Source organism: Diabrotica virgifera, chromosome 2 (genome assembly GCF_917563875.1).
Source record: "Diabrotica virgifera virgifera chromosome 2, PGI_DIABVI_V3a".
In the NCBI taxonomy this organism is placed as follows: domain Eukaryota; kingdom Metazoa; phylum Arthropoda; class Insecta; order Coleoptera; family Chrysomelidae; genus Diabrotica; species Diabrotica virgifera.
In genome coordinates this window covers 204,615,236-204,636,114 of record NC_065444.1, presented here as the reverse complement: position 1 = coordinate 204,636,114, position 20,879 = coordinate 204,615,236, and the positions used below count along the sequence as shown (strand labels likewise).

The 20,879-nt window shown below is 32.4% G+C and overlaps 1 protein-coding gene across 1 annotated transcript in view; it reads right to left on the bottom strand.

Annotated features, from left to right (window-relative positions):
- The window catches only part of LOC126880901 (inactive dipeptidyl peptidase 10-like), a 378,845-nt gene extending 368,608 nt beyond the window's left edge, over nt 1–10,237 (bottom strand). Inside the window, exons 1-2 of the mRNA XM_050644976.1 lie at nt 10,130–10,237; nt 7,099–7,312 (exon numbers count right to left, since the gene is read on the bottom strand). Of these exons, the coding sequence (XP_050500933.1) occupies nt 7,099–7,312; nt 10,130–10,237 (322 nt within the window). The remainder of the gene's footprint in view (nt 1–7,098; nt 7,313–10,129) is intronic.
- Nucleotides 10,238–20,879: the final 10,642 nt, after the last annotated feature.

The following is a 20,879-nucleotide window of genomic DNA, read 5'->3' as shown; positions in this document are numbered from 1 at the left end:
ACCCTGCAGTTTCGCTGTTATCTGGTCCAAAACTAATGAGAATAAATACGGACTAAGCAGCGAGCCTTGGTGCAATCCTACTTTCACATGAAATTTATCAGTCTCTCCCACACCTGTTGTAACACTAGTCGTTACTCCCTCATACGTATCACTCATAATCTAAACATATGCACCAGGGTCTCCTTTCTTATTTGGTGCCCACCACAGAATCTCTCGAGGAACTCTATCATATGCTTTCTCAAGATCAACGAATAACATATGAGCGTATGTTTCTTTACTACTGTATTTTTCCATCAACTGCCTTATAATGAAAATTGCATCTGTTTTTGATCTGCCCTGCATAAAGCCAAATTGATTCTCGGATATTTCGGTCTCTTCACGTATCCGTCTATCAATTACTCTTTCCCATATTTTCATGGTGTGGCTAAGTAGTTTTATAGCCCTGTAGTTTGTACATTGTTGTATATCTCCCTTGTTTTTGTAGACAGGCATTAGTTAACTGCTTCTCCATTCGTCTGGCATTTGTCCAACTTCCATAATTCTGACTTAGTTGATAAAGAGAAAAAAAACATTTGGTAAGTACAGCAAAATTTATATGTTACTGATAACAATAATTAATACTGCTAAGTATATTATAATAAACTTTTTTTTTACATAGTTGCAATTAACGTTGAGTATAGAGGGTGCTCCATCAATTTGTGTGAATATAAAAATATATAAATCGTGTCTTTTTGCGTTCATAGGATGGACCCAATGAATTCGGTTCCTCTTATTTCTCTTTCTTCGACGATATAGTAACCACAACGCTATAATTTTATTTCGCTCCATTTAGTATAACTATATCTTTTATTCTACGAAATTATATTTAGTTTTATAGTGTAAACGACTCAGTGAAAACTGGAATAGGGCGGCCGTCACGTCTTGTGTGAAATTATCTAAAAACAACATTTAAAACGAGGGGGAACAACATTTAAAAACGAGTGGATGACAGACGGTCTTTTAAATTCTGTACATGAAAAACATAGATTGTAATGTTGTTCTAAAGCTATTTCCTCGTGACATTTTTGTAATAAACTATTCTAAATGGGAAATAAGCCACAATTTAACTAAAAAATGATTTTATTAACGTTTCGACGTCCAAATCGGGTGTCGAAACGATAATAAAATCATTTTTTTAGTTAAGTTGTGGCTTATTTCCCATTTAGAATAGTTTATTACATAATATATTGTATGAGCTTAAATATGCATTACAGTACATTAGGACAAAAGTATGGACAATTAATACCCATTTGTAATGATACATCGTAATGATACATATCAGACATCGTATCATGTACCAACCTCAGCCACAAAGTGTAAACAAAAATAATATACCAAACAACACAGCAAAATATTTTCGTGCGACTCAATTCTTATTTTATGAAAAGAACAAGAAGTGCGTCAAAACAACCGCACGAGAAAACCCTCACACGTTCAAAATTCTTATATTGTGAAACAACCCTAAGAGTAGAAAAAAATTTATAAAATAGCATTTTTATAAAAATAGTTCTATTTACCGATAGATATAAACTAATCCCCAAGTGATCTACCCTTAACAAACAATCTAAACTTTTCAGTTTCTGTTCGCAGTTGTGGTGCTCAGAAGTGACCCCAAATTGGGCCAAACACTATTGACCTACTTTATCAATAGTTGATGGGGGATTACATTTGTGAAAGGAGTCATTTTTTGGGAATCTTTTTATCATTTAAACTTTCGTATATATGACGAAGTTTGAAATTTCAGACAAAAATGATATAAAAGGAAGAAATCTCTTTGAACAGACGTTTTTGGCGAGTGTGACGCACATACAACGTCAAAAGCAGATACGAGCGGTATTAGAAATAGTTTTATACAAAAGAGTGTATTAGGTATATATATGGCAGTCAGTATTACTTCCTCGTCAGGAGATCTGAACTAATCTGAAAAGTTCTATTTTTCACATGTGATATCAGGTTTATATAGATTCTCTGGATATTTTTTTTAATAATGAGTTGTCAGCTTGTACAATTTTTGGCTCTGAGATCTTTTGGAAAATATCTCATTATGTAATAATTACCGGGATCTTTTTGAATTGCTATTTTATGCTATTTTAAGGCCATCGGTACATAATTCGCAAATATTTTACGGCTATCCCTACTTTTTCTCTCTTTACACGGCAAATTACGTGTAGTAAAATTCACACTGTTATGTATATGTAAATATTACTAATTAGAATGTCATTCTACTTGACAATGTTATCATTAACTTTATAGAGATGGCTTTTGAATGTTCCTGAATAACTGTTATTTGTATAATTGCAAATTATTAATTCAGTTAATAAATGTGATAATTTTTTCACTAACTATGTATTCAGTGATTGTAATAATTTATATGTAAAACAAAAACTAACACTCAATCGAGAAAAGAGGAAAAGTGACAAAGTGATTTTTTAATAATATATTGTTACTATGAAACGCTTAAAATTTTGAACATCTTTAACAACAAAATACTTGGCTCACAGAATATATCCTGGTCAATTCTCTGATCGTCCATAAATAACGAATAATTAACTTTTTATTAAGTTCACGTCTTAAATCAATTATTTATCAAATTCACTATCAATTAAATCAATTTAATCAACAACTAAAAATATTCCCGACGTCATGTTAAATATTTAAAGCTGTCACTGTCTCGTCATTATATTCTATTTGACTCAGTGCGTTATATGACAAAGATAGCTAATGTTCGATTTGTAAAATATCGCCACGGACATGGTGTCCATTTTTTTCGAATCCTGAGAAAACTAATAAATATTAAAAAAAAAATTAAACGCAGAATGAAAGAATAAATTATTATCGAGGGCCGAAAGTCCCTTAGAATATATAAAAAGGTTCTTTTGAATGAGATATTTGAAATAAAAAATCACACTAGATTTTCTCTTAGTTTTTCACCCATGCAGCTTATTAAAATAAACATTATAGAAGTTTTCAGGGACGTTTTGCCCTCGGTGGGAACGTAATCTTTCATTATGCGTTTAAATTTTTCAAAAATACTTATTAGTTTTCTCAGGATTCGAAAAAAATGAATCCCCATTTAAATACCATTGCAGCCGAAAATACGTACCAATCCCCTTAACTAACAAACTAGAAATTGATCTCGAATTTTACCGGAAGTAAAAACTACTTAATGCTAGTTAAATATAGATGATATGTTAGTAGGTATGAAATAAAATAAAAAAAATAATGTGTGTATGTACTTTGTACGCACGTAAGAAGATATTCCTCTATTATATAATAGGTAATTTAAACGAAGTAAATATACTTAAAAGGTTATTTGTACTTATTTTATTTAAAAATCAAACTAACTTTCTTATCTACCACTTTCAAAAAAGAAGAATATCTTCAAAAATTATATAATAATATACTTACAATCATAAAATCTATAAAAAAATAAAAAAATAATAACTTGCTTGGGGCTTGAACCCACTTCACGTCTACCGCGCCGTACGAAAGTTGACGCCATTTCAAACTGCACCAAACACTCGTATATACGTCATGTGGAAATATACACAAACTAAACGTTTTACACCATAAAATGAATTTAATAAAATTATTAGTTTGATTTTTGTCGAAATAAAATACAACAAAATATAGAGTAAGAAAACGATATATGAGATGAAGATTTGTAGAAAGTTTGTTCGTAATCAGATTATGTAAATTAAAGCATTGCCTACTAATAGGTAACTAAATTATTTTGTTTAAATTTTCCAAATAGATAGGTATTGAAACTATTAGGTATTTCCAACTGAAACATTTAGAATTACGTACCTGCGGCTTTTCAAAACTATTTAAAAAGTCAATATAATTATAAATTTGATTTTGTTTCTGTCCACACATCAATAAAAACTAATATTATACAATATTTTTGTTTACCGATAACCTCCATATTGAACAATTATTGACAGATCATTTCAAAATTTCAACATCCAATCAGAGCCCGTATAACAACTAATACCATACTGTCGGTGTGCGCATGCGCGCGGATCAATCAAATTTTACCCTCAATCGATTCGCCGCTAAAGAAGAATATCTTCAAAAATATTTCGTACACATATTAAATCAAGTACTTAGAAAAGACCTTAGAAATTTAGACTTAGGCCCTCAGTAAAATTTTTCACTTTCTCTTAAGCTTCTTACATTCAATTTTTGGTAATGCGCTTTATATAATCCCTCCATCTAGTTGGTGGTCGTCCTCAGCTTCGCTGTGCCACTTGTCTTGGTCGTCATTCTACAATATTTCTGGTTCATCTGGTCCATCATCCGTCAATTTAGCAACATGTCCGGCCCAAGCTCTTGGTCATAATATCTTCTACCCATTTCATAAAGGGTGGTGCTTCAATACACACATCGGCAGTGTAGCAGTATTGTTCCATAAAAGAGTCAAAATATCTAGCCACACAATCTGCTTCAATCTCTGAGAGGGTCTTTGGCATCGTTCTTAAACTATCAGAACGGTACAGGATCCAAATAAGTCAAGTATACTAGTGATGTTCAAAAAGTTACTATTCGTTACAAAGTACTCGTTACTTACGAATATCGAAAGTAACGATTACTATACAGAGAGGCAAATCGTTACTTTAATTACTCTGATTACTTCGCTACTTCGTCAAATCTTATCAGAGCTAGTAACGACTAGGTATTGTATCTACTTTGATTACTTTGATTACTCTAATTACTTCGTTACTTCATACCAATCGTATTAGAGCGAGTAACGACTATTGTATCTACTTTGATTACTTTGATTACTCTGATTACTTCGTTACTTCGTACCAATCGTATCAGAGCGAGTAACGACTATTATATCTACTTTAATGACTTTGATTACTCTGATTACTTCGTACCTCTTGAAGGTCGTTATTATATCGGAACACCCATACAAAATACCTACCTACTGAGAAATACGATTCTCGATATGATTACCTGTACTTAAATACAAAAGTAACGACAGTAATCATAGTAATCAGAGTAACGAATACTGTAAATGATTACTTTATACAAAAGTAACGATTTGTAACGAATACTCGAAAGTAACTATAATCAACATCACTAAAGGATACGCTACCACTGGCCAATCAACAGAGGAAGAAAGAGAGAAATTATATGAAGATATTGCTAAGCCAATGAGAGAAAGAGCTTATTTCAAAATAAGCATGGGAGACTTTAACACAAAATAAATGTAGGGAGCACAACATTTTCAATATACCAAATAGAGGAATAATATGGTCTAGGAATTACGAAAGAAAGATGAGAACGGTTACTAATATTCCCACGGGAGCAAAACCTATTTTGTATGAATACATTTTTTTAGTAAACCAGATAATAGGTGATGGACCTGAATAAGTCCAGATGGGAAAACGAAAAATAAAATTGATTGCATATTAGCCAACCACAAATATACATATAGAAACAGCAGTGACCATAGAATAATAAGAGCAAAAATAGTAGTCAATAAAAAATAAGAAATAAACAAACTAATTTTGCAAAACAGAACCATTACTATAGAACAACCAATTACAAAAATATCTCTATGCTAACCGAAAATTAATAGAACAATTAAATTACTTTATAATCACTGCGATAAAAAAGCATATTTATTATGAAGACGAAACCGAAAAATAATAAATTAAAGACAGAAACACAACTAGAGCTCCATTTCCCGGTCCCATTTGATTTCCCGGGAATCGGGAGTCGGTAATTTGGATTTCCCGGATATTCCCGGGAATTTTGAAATTTAAAAATAAAAAGAAGAAATTGTTTTTGTTTTAATTTTTTAATGCAATTAGTATAAAAACGTATAAATTTGATTACGATTTAAAAAGGTTTGGAAAAATTCAAAAATTTAAAAGAAAATTCAAAATTTTAAAGAAAATTTTAAAAATAAAAAAATTATAAATTTGTGTACCCATAATCTATTCGAATTTTCGTTGTTTTATTATTGAAATATGTTTTAAAAAAACATAAATTGTTGCGTATTTCATCTTTCAGGCTGGCTTTTTTTTATAAAGTTTGCTGTAAAAACAAAACGGATTTTCTGTTGATGTAGAACTGATGCTTTCTAGTGCAGGTATTTTTTTTAAACGTCGGGTCAGCTGATTTGCACCAATATAATAACGCATTGAAATTCCTATATACATACTAATTCTTCATAAACATAATTTGAATTCAAAATAAATATTTGTGTTAAGGTAGGGGAGCCCAAGCGGGGATTTTTGCAGTTACTCGAGCGCGTCAGATTATCATATGGGGAGAAACCTGATACCCTGCAGATGAACCTCTACCATATATTGCCTCTTAACACAGGGAAGTTCGTTAAGGGGGGTCCGAAAAAAATCTATCCTTAAAAATACTCAAAATTGTCAGATTAAGATAAGGAAAGTTAAGTACATGCAAAAGAGTGTATATTTCAGAAATCTGACGATTTGAGCGGGGCGTAAGGAAATGGGTGACTAAAAAATTTCACAAAAAAAGCGAATATATCGCTAAATGAACGTCAGATCGAAAAACTAAAAAATACGTCTTCAATATTTTTAAAAAATCTATTGAATGGTACTAAACATGACCATTTAAAATTTTAAATACAAACTCCGCGAATCATCAGATCGAAAAACTGCAAAATACACTTTCAAAATGTTTTTGAAAAATCTATCAAATGGTACTAAACACGATACCCCACGAGGGTGGGGTGGGGGGTTACTTTAAAATCTTAAATGGGACCCCTAAACTTTTATTGCAGATTTGGATTCTTTAGTTTTTTAGAAAAAAATTTATTTGAAAAAACCCAAGAACCATTTTTTTCGTTTCCTCAAAACCAGGAAATTTGACTTGTTACCTTTTGCACTGAGGCCGTCCATTTGATTTAAAAAACTATGCAAAAAGGCAAAACATTGATATTTGCCCTTTTATAACCAAGCCACCTAACTTATTCTTCGACATTATTAAATATTTTTATTATAACATTATTATAAATACGTAACCTGCACCACAGATTAAAAAATATTATTATCGCTTGAAATGACTTACCTGAGATCCAAGTCCCATTGAATTTGGCAGGAGGCGGAAGCTTAATAAAAATATCTTCAAGCGAAGGCTTGATTCCCTTTGTCCTAGGTCCCTCTTCAGGAGGAGAAACTAGCACGATACTGAAGACTATTAGGCCTAACACAGCGACAATCACTAATAAGGCTATAAATATTCCTCTCCAATTCCTTTCGTTCGGAGAGCTGGCTACAAGTTCCTGTAACAAACAGATGGTAATTTAGATCACTGTGGTATATAAAGAAGACAATATTAAGTATTAAAATATATGCACCATTATCTTTGATAATTATTTTAGAGAATATTGTGTTGTTATTTTAGCAAATTTAGCTGGCTGCAAAATAAACTATAACATAATATAGTATACATAGTAGACGAATATTTAAAATTAGAACTACACAGAAAATACTCTGAAAATTTTATCGAGAAACCTCTGTCTTGTGTGTCTCTATCTCTATACTTTAGTTAACTATTATACTAACCAAGTTTTGGCGTTTTGGTAACAAAAATAGTTTTTTTAAGATCACTTGCAGCCATTCGGAATAGTCCGATTGTAGGCATATTTACGCACTCCAGTTTTGAAGAAAAGGCAATCTTCTTCTCCCTGGTATTTTCTTTTCAAATACCTGGCCCCAAAGAACGAGTTGCAAAAAGCCATATATCTTGATCCATATAAAAAAAGTTGAGTAAAATTTTCCATTTTAGTAGGGACTTTCCAATTTTTAATTTAATCTTCCATTTCCAACAATCGTTTTTTCAGATTATAGCGCCGTGTGTCCATAATTTAAAAAAACGTCTCGAATAAAACTTGATTATTTTTACTTAAAGAATCCAAATCTGCAATAAAAATTTGGGGTCCCTTTTAAGTTTTTAAAGTAACTCCACGCCACCCCACCTCAGTGTGGGTCGTGTTTGGTACCCACTCCTCTCCGTGGGGGGTCATGTTTAATACTAGTCGATAGATTTTTGAAAAATATTGAAGACGTATTTTTTAGTTTTTTAATCTGGCGTTCATTTCGTGAAATATTCGCTTCATTTTGTGAAACTTTTTGACTCGCCCATTTCCTTACGCCCGGCTCAAATCGTCGGATTTTTGAAATATACATAGTCCAGAAAGCCACTGCGCATGCGCTAGGAAAAATATTCTAATTCGGGTTTTTTGCACAATCTTACTCAAAATTGACTCCTTTTAACAAATTTGCATGTTGCCAGGACCAAAAGGTGGTCAAACATTTTTTAAACGTTTTTTTTTGCTTTTTTTCCTAAAATAATTTTTTTGCATGGAAAAAAGTTTTTTTTTTAGGTTTTTTGGATCATTCCAAACAGAAAAGGTCTTTAGTGACTTTTCTCTAAAAATGATAGTTTTTGACATATAAGCGATTAAAAATTGAGAAATTGCGAAATCGGCCATTTTTAACCCTCAAAAACTATGTGAAAAACTGAAAACTTGAATGTTGCCAAGGTAGATAGATATTCTTTAAACATCGATTGATGAAATCCCGAAGAGTTTTTTGCAATATAATATTCAAAACTCCTTTGGTTTTAATTGCTAATCAAGCGTGCGCGACAATATTTTCCACCGACAATATGGTGCAAATGAAAGGAATAAATTCGTTATTTCGTAAACCGGCGACTTTAAGGAAAAATCCCGAAACTGGTCGATTTTTATTTTTAAGTTATGATATTGTGGCATATATGGTATACTAGTGACGTCATCCATCTGGACGTGATGACGTAATCGATGATTTTTTTAAATGAGAATAGGGGTTGCGTGCTAGCTCATTTGAAAGGTTCTTCAATTCTCTATTCAGTAATATAAACATTTACATAATTATTTATACAGGGCGTCCAAAAAATTTTTATTAAATTAAATTATTTGAAAAAAAAAAGAAGGAGAAGGACACCCTGTATAAATAATTATGTAAATGTTTACATTACTGAATAGAGAATTGAAGAACCTTTCAAATGAGCTACCGCACGATCCCTATTCTCATTTAAAAAAATCATCGATTACGTCATCACGCCCAGACGGATGACGTCACTAGTATATCATATATGCCACAATATCATAACTTAAAAATAAAAATCGACTTGTTTCGGGATTTTTCCTTAAAGCCGCAGGTTTACGAAATAACGAATTTATTCCTTTCATTTGCACCATACTGTCGGTGGAAAATAGTGTCGTGCACGCTTTATTAGTAATTAAAAAACAAAGGAGTTTTGAATATTGTATTGCAAAAACCTCTTCGGGATTTCATCAATCGATGTTTAAAGAATATCCACCTACCTTGGCAACATTCAAATTTTGAGTTTTTCACATAGTTTTTGAGGGTTAAAAATGGCCGATTTCGCAATTTTTCAATTTTTAATCGCTTATATGTCAAAAACTATCATTTTTAGAGAAAAGTCAGTAAAGACCTTTTCTGTTTGGAATGATCCAAAAAATCTAAAAAAACTTTTTTCCATGCAAAAAAAATAATTTTAGGAAAAAAACAAAAAAAAAACGTTTAAAAAATTTTTGACCACCTTTTGGTCCTGGCAACATGCAAATTTGTTAAAAGGAGTCCTTTTTGAGTAAGATTGTGCAAAAAATCCGAATTAGAATATTTTTCCTAGCGGATGCGCAGTGGCTTTCTGGACTAACACTCTTTTGCATGTACTTAACTTGCCTTATCTTAATCTGACAATTTTGCGTTTTTTAAAAGAAAGATTTTTATTCGGACCCCCCTTAACGAGCTTTCCTGTATTAAGAGCCAATATTATGGTAGAGGTGCATTCACACTTTTACAGGGTACAAGGTTTCTCCCCATGTGATAATCTGACGCGCTCAAGTAACTGCAAAAATCCCCGCTTTGACTCCCCTACCATAATTATTTAGGTCACAATACTTAGAACCGCAATTAAGTAAAAATGATAGGGACAGGTAAGTGTAATTTTTGCAACCATTAATAACGTTCAGTAACGTGAAAGAAGTTATTAAAACTGTATCTGCAGCAACGTACTGGGCGGCAGGTACTTTGAAGGCTCTTAAAAGAATAATAGGTATATAATAATAGTCGTATTCATCGATCTCTAAAGCCTCCCGACTAACATAATTATTGGACTTATTTTTATCAATATCCATTGAGTTTCACTTCTTTACTACATTTTTCTAATGCATTTTTCAATTCTCCACGATCAGATACCTTTAGAAAGTTTGTAGAGATTATCACGAACCGAATGCACAAACCGCATTCAAATCCATCTTATTTTACGTAAAATCGATAGTGCAATTCTTCATTTCCTCGACTACGTACATTTTCAAAAGAGAAGTCAGTCTTCTTTTATTGTTGCCAATTCCTAAACCGAGTATAATATATTTACATATTGATTTCTCCATTTCTGGGGCAAGGGGTTTACTACTTTACATACTTTTGGATAATTTATAAATTCAATTAGAGTGTTATCAAATTCCGCATTTGACTCACTTAATTTTTCACTGACAGTTTTGAAATTAACGGCTGTATGTATATGTGCTTCGTTTAGCGTAATTCTGAAATATGAATTCCTACACTTATTCTAGAATGACCATACATGTAAAACGCATAAAAAGAAAGAACTTCAGAGTAAATAAGCTATTCTCCAAATAAGATTTTTAATATCTATGTTTGATTACCTACAAATAATTTATTAAAAAGTTAAAGGCCACATAAAAATAAATATAATAAGGGATAAATACCTACTTAATGAGCTATTGGCTATCAAATAACTATTTAAATTAATGAAACAACACGTTTTTAGGATCTAAGTGGAAAAATGCTCAAAAAACTAAATTAGATTTCACAAAGAAATAGAGATACAGGGTATATTACGACTATGAGGATGGAGAGAATACTTGCATGAGCTTCTAAATGAAATACCCACAACAGAATATAAAGAACAAGAATATCTGAACAATAATACCGATCAAGCAAAAACTGCGGAAAGACCGCATAATAAAACATAAATAAAATAAAAAATAGAGAAACTAAAGAAAAATATGAGCCCAGGAAAGGATCAAGTAATAGCTCAAATATTTGGGTCTACCCCAAAATCCCGACAGTCAAAATCCCGACAGCCACAATCCCGACGGCCAAAATCCCGACACGCCAGAATTCCGACAGGCCAAAATCCCGACAGGCCAGAATCTCGACAGGTTTGATAAGTTTCTTTTTAGCATTATAATTACATTTATTTCTTGTTTTTTGTTTATGGTCATCTGTTTTTTATTTTTTGTTACTAAACAAAAGTATTTACCTTTTAATACGAACTAATTTTCACAATAAAATTTCTAACATGGGTAGATGAATTAAATTTTTTTTTGCCAATATGTAGTCCAATAATATATGTATAATCAAATCCTGAATTCAAGTTTACTTTTATATGATAGATATTATCATGTCACTTACAACATTCCAATTCAGTAAGTATAGCTTTTATATGTAAAATGGAGTGTTTAATAATTTTTTCTTTTAAAATACATAATAATAATTAGTACCCGTACTTATTAGTCAATAACTAATTTTTCAAGTTCAATACTCTATAATATGATTTGGTATTGCATTTGAAAAGGAAACAATAAATATTCAAAATGTAGTGGTCGGAATTTTTACTTATGCGAGGATTGTTTCATGTCGGGATTTTGGCCTGTCGGGATTCTGGCGTGTCGGTATTCTGGCGTGTCGGTGTTTTGGCCGTCGGGATTTTGTCTTTTGGGATTTTGGTTGTCGGGATTTTGGGCGCCTCCGGAAATATTTATATATGGAGGTCCAATCCAAAAAATGGACAGAAGCGGCACTGTGTCCAATTCACAAACAAGGCGGCAAAAGTTTATTGAATAGAGCTACTGAGCTAATTGCAGTACATATATAAATAAAAAATTTTTACAAAAATAGATAACGGCATACAAAAGTATATCAATGTGGATTTAGAGGAGGACTTATCACAATAGATCAAATTTTCCTGCTGTGTGAAAAAGAAGAAAAATCTAGGAATATGGGTAAGATACATTTACCCATGTATTGACTTAAAATAAGATTTTAATAGAGTTAAATAGCAAAAAATATACAAAGCAATACATGAAATGGGAAATAGTAAAAAATTAGTAAGAATATCAAAAGGTACATTTAGAAAAAGAGAAACCAGGATTAAAATAAATAAAAAAGGAAGAGAGAAGTTTGAAATCCGTGAGGGAGTGCTACAAGAGGACCGACTATCACTACTGTGGTTTGGTGTGCTACTTGAAATTGTCGTCAAGGAAGCCAAAATCAAAAGGACAAAACATATAGACAACGAAAACACCAATGCCCAGCATTCGATGATGACAATAGGTACTACTGACCAGAAGTAAACAAGAATTAAAAGAAATACTAAAAAGACTAGAAGGTTAGTCACCGGAGAAAAATATGAAATAACAAATTGAAGCGAGAATTATGACAGTTAATCATTGTATATTATGTACAGACCTATACAAGACCCATGGCATTATATGACAGTAAAACGTGGACGATGAACAAATCCAAAGCAGCCATGCTCCAAGTGTGAGAAAGAAAAGTCATCAAGAAAATATTTGGAGGAAATCTGCGAAACTGCGTATTTATAAAAAGACAAAATATAGAACTAGAAAAGATTTATAGAGAAATGAATACCTATCGTAGGCATCATAAAATCACAAAGACTGATATGGCTTGGACATAAATGTCTAATAGATGCCAAATACGAGACTACCTAAAAGAATAATAACAGAAGAAATAGGAAGAAACAATGAGAGGGTAGGCAAAAACTTAAAATCCCAAACTAAAACCAAACTATCACGACGTAATAGTGCGGCAGATTCGTGCAAATATTATAAGAATTGTGAATTTATCGATAGAAGCCAATAATTTGGACCACAGTATATTATACTACACATACAAAGCTTCAAAATTAGATACGAGGCCATATAAGACTTTACCTTTTACAAAAATGGCAGGCATTCAAAATGGCGACGATACATATGTGACTAATAGTACGATAACTTTTAATCGAAAAGTCTGACTTTAACCAAATTTGGTATATGGGTTCCTTTTTTATGTATAAGATGAAGGTCTTGAACCGAAAGAATCGGTTTACCAGAAGTTGTGTTTTTCCTGATCTTATATGTAAAAATATGCTGTATTCTTTCAATTCTTTCACCCTGTATATATTAATTTTTCAAAAAGCTGATACGGGCATTGAAAAGAGCGTGAACTTTTTAATTATGTTAATATAGCCCAGTAAATGACCGATTTGGCGTGTAATTTTCAGGGGCAAGACGGATTTGCTTGAAAATTTGGATTTAGGTTCTACTTATCCTATATTTCAAAGCTGAAATTGCGCCATTGGTTGCTTTTACTTGGGGGGTGAAATTTACCCCTTCTCGGGGGTGAAAAAACATATGTTTAAAATAAGTCTGAAAATGGATAAATTGACTAATTCTAAGCAACTTTTGTTCTATAAGGTTTTTTAACTGCTTTAATACTTTTCGAGTTATTTGAGAGTGAAAATGTGCATTTTTCAATAAAAAAAAACACGTTTTCCGGCAGTGTTTCGCAAATAACTAAAAAACTAAGTACTTTATCGAAAAAAATATTCTTATAAAAAATGTAGCCTGTAAAAAAAGCAACAAATTGGTGTATTCACTTGGACTATAAACCCAGAAGAAGCAAAGTTGTATATCATGAAAAATACGTTCTTACTCGTAAAATTCCGAATCGAATGTTTCAAGCTGAAGTAACCAAAAAATGAAGCACTTTTCGCAGAAAACTCATAAATACTCTTTTAAAGCGTCTAAAAATATATTTATTTTTATTTTTCATAAAAGTTTGTAGCATCAAAATTATGCGAGTTGCGCTCAAAATAAAGTTGGCCCGTTTTTTTTTTATATATAATAAGTCGTGAAAATCTCCCCCTATTTAACATGCCAAATGAAATTAATCGTTACTGCTTTACCATTTACTTTATATATGTATTGCTAATATGATCTGTAAGTTTGACTGGTTTGAAGTGCTTATTTTTGGAAAAATTTGGTTTTATATTAAAAAAACTTTTTTTTTTAATTTTGGAAAAATTACACACTTTTCAAAATAACTTCAAAAGTATTAGTGTTACGAAAAATCTCAAACAGTAAAAAAATATAGTTTTTACTCGCATAAACACTTCGCTTTTTTTAAATTTTATGTAAGATAAAAATTGGATAAGATATGGCTCTTCAAAATTTGCATACACTGGTGATTAGTAACTCGTTCAAGCCCTTTAACTCAAACTCTTTTAAAAAATAAGGGATTAAAAAAATATATTTACTTACTCTTATTGCCCTTAGAAAAACCTACAAATTGTTTTTTTTTAGCACTTTATAGCTTAAAAAGTAACCTAGTTATGAGTAAAAAACCAACAACATACAGGATGGGGCATTAGTGCGAGGAAGTCCAATTACTCGTTTGTAGTAAGAGATACGAAAAACGTTATTTAGATAAAGTCGGGACACAGATAGGACCATACCCTAAATATATTTTCAAATATACAAGGCAACTCGTATTGACAGGGTGACACAAACCTATGTTTTTTTAAATGGAATACTCTGTATATTTTTGTATTTTTGGATTCTCCTTGATGTCTTTTCTCTTAAAATAAAGGATTTTGTACTATTATATGAGATAGTTTAAAAGATATTTATCTATGGTTTTTGTAATTTCGTTGTAAATCCATAACATATTAGGATACATTTATATTTTAAAATAACTTACATATACAATCAGAGTTTGTAGTGAATTTTGAGAGTAAACTAAATGTAAGGCCAAATACTTACCATGCCGGGTTAGTATAATAAGGTTTATTTTCCTAGTTTTTCCCTCGTGACTTATTATGAGATCACTAACACGAGAATTTTGATCAAATACTACAATTTTTACTACAAAAGTTAAAGTTGATTTACAGAGGAAAGGACTATCTTCCAATAAAGCTGTCGAAGCAACGCAACTCAAAAATATTGGCAGTATCATTTTAGTCATCGAATTTATAATGTATAATTCAAGCAATTGAACTCCGTAATTATGTTAATGTTTACATTACTGAATGGAGAGTTGAATAAACTTTCAAATGCGCTACCACACGAGTCCTATTCCCTATGTAAAGATAAGGGGTGGGGGAAGTGGAAGGGAGGGGGTTGACAAATGACAGATGTATGTACCGTAAAAATGTGTCCCCATTAGATCAAAAATCAACCTGTTTCTTCATTTCGTTAAAATCTAATAAATACTGCCAAATATCGAGGTGGACTGTTTTCTTTGGCCCACACTGTATGCACAATGTAACTATTCGAATTTCTTCTCAAGGGGTCATTTTTATAACGGTAGAAATTATGTGGCAAAAAATTTAATCAGTAAAGGAATCTAAGCTTAATGTGACCGTATAATTAGATAATTCCAAATTGCTTGAATTTACAATTATATGATTTTTTTATCATAGGAGTAGTTTTCACCCCTAAAAAATTAAAATCAAATAACGGCAGTATTCACATTTTGAAATAAAAGGTAAATATAACCTAAATCCAAATTTTAATGCAAATCAGTAACGACATGGTATTCAATTACATTGTTTGTTTGAATTGTAACTATTCTAGGGGGTGAAATTTAAGGGTTAAATTGTGACAAAATCTTAAACTATGTTATTTCATGTTAATTGACATTCCTTAATTTTATTAAAATATGATTTAAATCAATTACCCGCTTTAATTTACAATTATACGATTTTTTTATAATAGGGGTTGTTTCCGCCCCTAAAAAATAAAAAGCAACCGACGACACAAATTCAACTTTGAAGTGGAGGGTCAGTAGAGCCTAAATCCTAATTTTCATGCAATTCGGTGCTGCCCCTTAAAATTACACGGTATCGCCGTATTTCCCGTTCATTTACTGGGCTAATAACCTTGTTATAATAAATACATAACTTATCTTCACATGTACCTATGTACGGCAGATTGGTGCAAATATTAAAATAATTATTGTGCGTTTAATGCAAGAAGCATATAATTTTGACCGCATATACTACGCACACAATGGTTTAAATTTAGATATGAGGCCATCTCTAATTTTGCCTTTTAAACAAATGGCGGGCCTTCAAAATGGCGACTATACATATGTGACTAATAGCGCGATAACTTTTGAACGAGAAGTCAGATTTCAACCAAATTTGGTATATAGGTTCTTTTTTTAATGTATAAGATCGAGCTCTTGAACTCAAAGAATCGGTTTTCCAGAAGTTGTGTTTTTGCTGATTTTTTATGTAAAAGTATGTTGTTTATTTTTTCAATTATTCTTTCATCCTGTATATATTAATTTTTCAAAAAGGTAATACCGGCGTTGAAAAGAGCGTAAAAATATTTTTTAGGAAATATTTTAAATTTTTTCATTATAGTCACTCGAGCGCTTTGGGGACCTATTGGGTTGTGAAGAGTAGGTCCTAAAACCAAAAAAAGTTACGTAAAGTTTTCCATTTTAGTGGGCGCTTGCCATTTTTTAATTTAATTTTTCATTTCCAACAATGGTTTTTCCGATTATAACGCCATCTATCCATAATTCGAATAACTGTTTCGAATAAAAGTTACTTATTTTTGCATAAGCAATCCTTACTTACTTACTTACTTACTAGCCAACGCCCACCCTTGGCATGTTAGCCATTTGGCTGCGCGCTGACCAGTATAGACGAGCCGTTTCTCGTAGGCGATCCTTATCCTCCTCGGGTGGGTCTGTTATCAGGGCTGGGCACTCTGGGAGGTGAGCAGCATCCATCTGGGGCTGATTACATAGTGGACAGTTGTCATTTTCACGGACGCCGATGCGATGTAGATGGGAGGCCAGGTAGTCATGCCCCGTAGTTGTTCTGAACGCGGCTACACTGATGGGTCTCGGCAAGTTGTGAGGGATTGGTGACTCTATTAGGTGGGCCCAAGATTTTCCAGCACCGGCTTGTATTTGCTGGTCTTTTATCTTCGCTTTGATTCCTCTTTTAATGGTGGACTTTGCTGCTGTGTACGATTGGAAGCTAGGGGGCTGTGGAAGAGTAGTGCCTTCTTTTGAAAGTTCATCCGCCGCTTCATTTCCTTCAACACCGACATGACTAGGGATCCATTGTAAAGTAATCAGCCACCCTTTTTCCAGCAAGTTCGATAGTTGGACGCGGCAAGATATTGTTTGGGCACAGTCGGTATACCGATTTGTCGACAGGGCGAGGATTGCGGCTTGGCAGTCGATGAAGAAGGCAACTTTTTGAGGGTGTTGGAGATTCTCGAGACTTTTAGCGGCTTCGTGTATAGCAGCAATTTCGCCATCATAGTTGGTGAGAGGGGCACCCACAGCTATGGAGCCTTTGGAGAACGTTGAGACATATCCTGCTCCTGTTCTTCCCGAGTCCGGCATCGAGGAGCCATCGCAGTAGATGTGGAGCCACTCATGCGCTGGGTAATTGGTGTGTATCGTCTCTAGGGCGGCTTTCCTTAGGACAGTGTCTGACGATAAGTGCTTCGGGTCGTTATGGTTTTCAAGACGCAATTCTGTGTTTGGTAGACAGCGGGCGAGTGTAGTTTGCGCTGGGAAGGGGGCGGCTTTCGACAGGTCAATGTGGTATTTTTCCATGATTTGATTTGCTACTGTAAGCGGAGTGGTTTGTGTTTTAAGACGTGAGGCTGCTTGTCTATATTCGTCCCATTTTTGTGGAAGTATTCGTCTTTGCCTTTCCCAGAAGGTTAACGCGTGTTGCTCTCTGCGGCATTGTATTGGTTCAATACCGGTCTGGGCTTCCATTGATGTAATCGCATAAAATTGCATAAGGATTGCATTTGGATTGCATAAGCAATCCAAATCTGCACTAAAAAATGGAAGCTCCTATTTAAGATTTTAAAGTAACCCCCCACCCCACCTTCGTGGGGGGTCGTGTTTAGTACCATTCGATAGATTTTTCAAAAATATTAAATAAGTGTATTTTACAGTTTTTCGATCTGATGTTCATTTCGCGAAATATCGCGGGATTCGTATTTAAAATATTAAATTTACTCCCACCCCTCTCCGTGGGAAGTCTTGTTTGGTATCATTCGATAGATTTTTAAAAAATATTGAGCACATATTTTTTAGTATTTCGATCTGTCATTCATTTCGCGAAATATTCGCTTTTTCCTTGTGAAACTTTGGGACTCACCCATTTCCTTACGCCCGGATCAAATCATCAGATTTTTGAAATATACACTCTTTTGCATGTACTTAACTTACCTTATCTTAATCTGACAATTTCGAGTTTTTTTAAGGATAGATTTTGTTTTTCGGGCCCCCCTTAACGAACTACCCTGTGTTAAGAGCCAATATATGGTAGAGGTACATCTGCAGGGTACCAGGTTTCCCCCATATGCTAATCTGACGCGCTCGAGTAACTGCAAAAATCCCCGCTTGGGCTCCCCTACCATTATATTAATTACCATTTAATAAATTCATAACGTATCTTCACATGTAGGTACTTATGTGCGGAAGGTTCGTGCAAATAATAATAATATAAGAATTATTGTGCATTTAATGGTAGAAGCATATAAATTAAATCACACATACTACACATACAAAGATTCAAATTTAAATATGAGACCATCTCAGATTTTGTCTTTTACAAAAATGCCGGACATTCAAAATGAATCTGCCGTCCATAGGTACAGTTACGATCACTGAATAGTTTACACCTTAATTTTTATATTGCAATACACTAAATTTGAAGTGTCGTACGGATGTGATAAATATCAAAGTCAAAAAATTTCAAAAAGTTAATGCTTGTCAAAAATTTCGCGAGTGTTGAAAAATAAAATATCGATATCAAACAATCAAACTCCTCCAAAATGGTTACAATACATTTGAATGATGCGCAAAAGCAAGAGCAATTGCCAAACTCGAAGAAGGTTGGTTTTTAAGACAAGTTGCTGCATATTTGGACGTGAGCCATATACGTGCATAAAATATGAAAAATCAAATAAGGATTGGATAATTTGTGATATGTATAAAATAAAATCGGTATTTTTAAACCAGAATTCCTTGTTTTCATTAGTAAGACCATAGTCCATTCCAGGGTTGAAAAAAACATGTTTTTTTTTTATTTTAAATCATTGGCATGGTGGCGTTCTAAGAAAAATATAAATACTATAGCATTGAAACTTACTCAACAGCTTCACAGAGCTATTGCATCGTCAGCCAACATAGAAAGACTCTTCTCATTATACGGTTTATCATTCCAGACTACGTAATCGGCTAGGCCCACTAGGCAATGTCAAAGCTTCTAAGTTGGTTTCAATTTTTAAAGAACTTAATTCCATCAGTGATGACGAGATTGATCAGATTGATGATTTAGATTAAAATGTTACTATGAGACTGAAACAGTTTTGAGAAATTGATTAACTCTTGTATGCAAAATGTTTTAAATTTTCCAATTTTTTTTTCTGTGTTCCGATTATTAATAAATAAATAATATGTATGTTAAAAAATTATATAATGTATTTAATAACTTTTTTTATGTTCATTATACATATTAATAAAAAAAATGAAAAAAAAAACACTTGTTTAATTTAAGTGTTTTAATAGTTATTGGTGATATAAGTGTTAAAAGTACACGTTCAAGGCACGCATATGAAAGTTTGCAAAATGAGCGATAGCGAGTTTTTAAATTCACATGAGTGCCTTAAAAATGTACTTTTCAACACGCATATCATACAATATTTTTTCTACAAACGTAATTACAGGACAATATCTACAAAAACTTTTACTTGAACTTGACTGACATTCCATTTTTATATTTTTTTTGACATTACATCAAAATTGCCTATACGGTCAATAGGAACTGCAGTGCCTTAAAAATTTTAAAGCACTAGTGCTTTAAAGTAGCATTTTTAACGCTCGTATGAAGTGCTAAAAATTGCATTTTTAACACGGTTGTAGAAAAACATGTTTTAAACTGTTTTAAACATAAACAAATGTTTAAAACATGTTTAAAACAGTTAATTAAAACAAAATATTTAAAACGAAACAACCCTGATCCATTCTATTCAAAAAACTTCTTTTTATACTTTCCACTTTGTTAAACTTTGTAAAATATACCTGCATATTTATATTATTTTTATTTTTTTATTTTGATCAACCTATTCTAGGCACACCACGTAACGTCACTTTGACGTTATGCATTTATTAAATGGTAATTAACATAACTAAAAAGTTCAAAATATTTCCTAAAAAATATTTTTACACTCTTTTCAAATTACCTTTTTGAAAAATTAATATATATATATATATATATATATATATATATATATATATATATATATATATATATATATATATATATATATATGCCCAAAAATCCTAATTTAAGAACAAAAATAGACCTGTCTGAGGGTTTCCCTTTATATTTGCCCTTTCTCGAAATAATGAATTTATGCAAACTCAAACGTCCTCACTTATACTACAGTGCTCTCGCCCGCTTGATTAGCAATTAAAAAACAAAGGGGTTTTCGATATTGTATTGCAAAAAACTCTTCGGGATTTCATCAATCAATGTTTAAAGAATATCTACCTACCTTGGTAACATTGAAATTTTTAGTTAAATGTCCGATTTAGGGTTAAAAAGGCCGATTTCGCAATTTTCAAAATTTTTAATCGCTTCTATAACAAAAACTATTAACTTAAGACAAAAATCATCAAAGACCTTTTCTG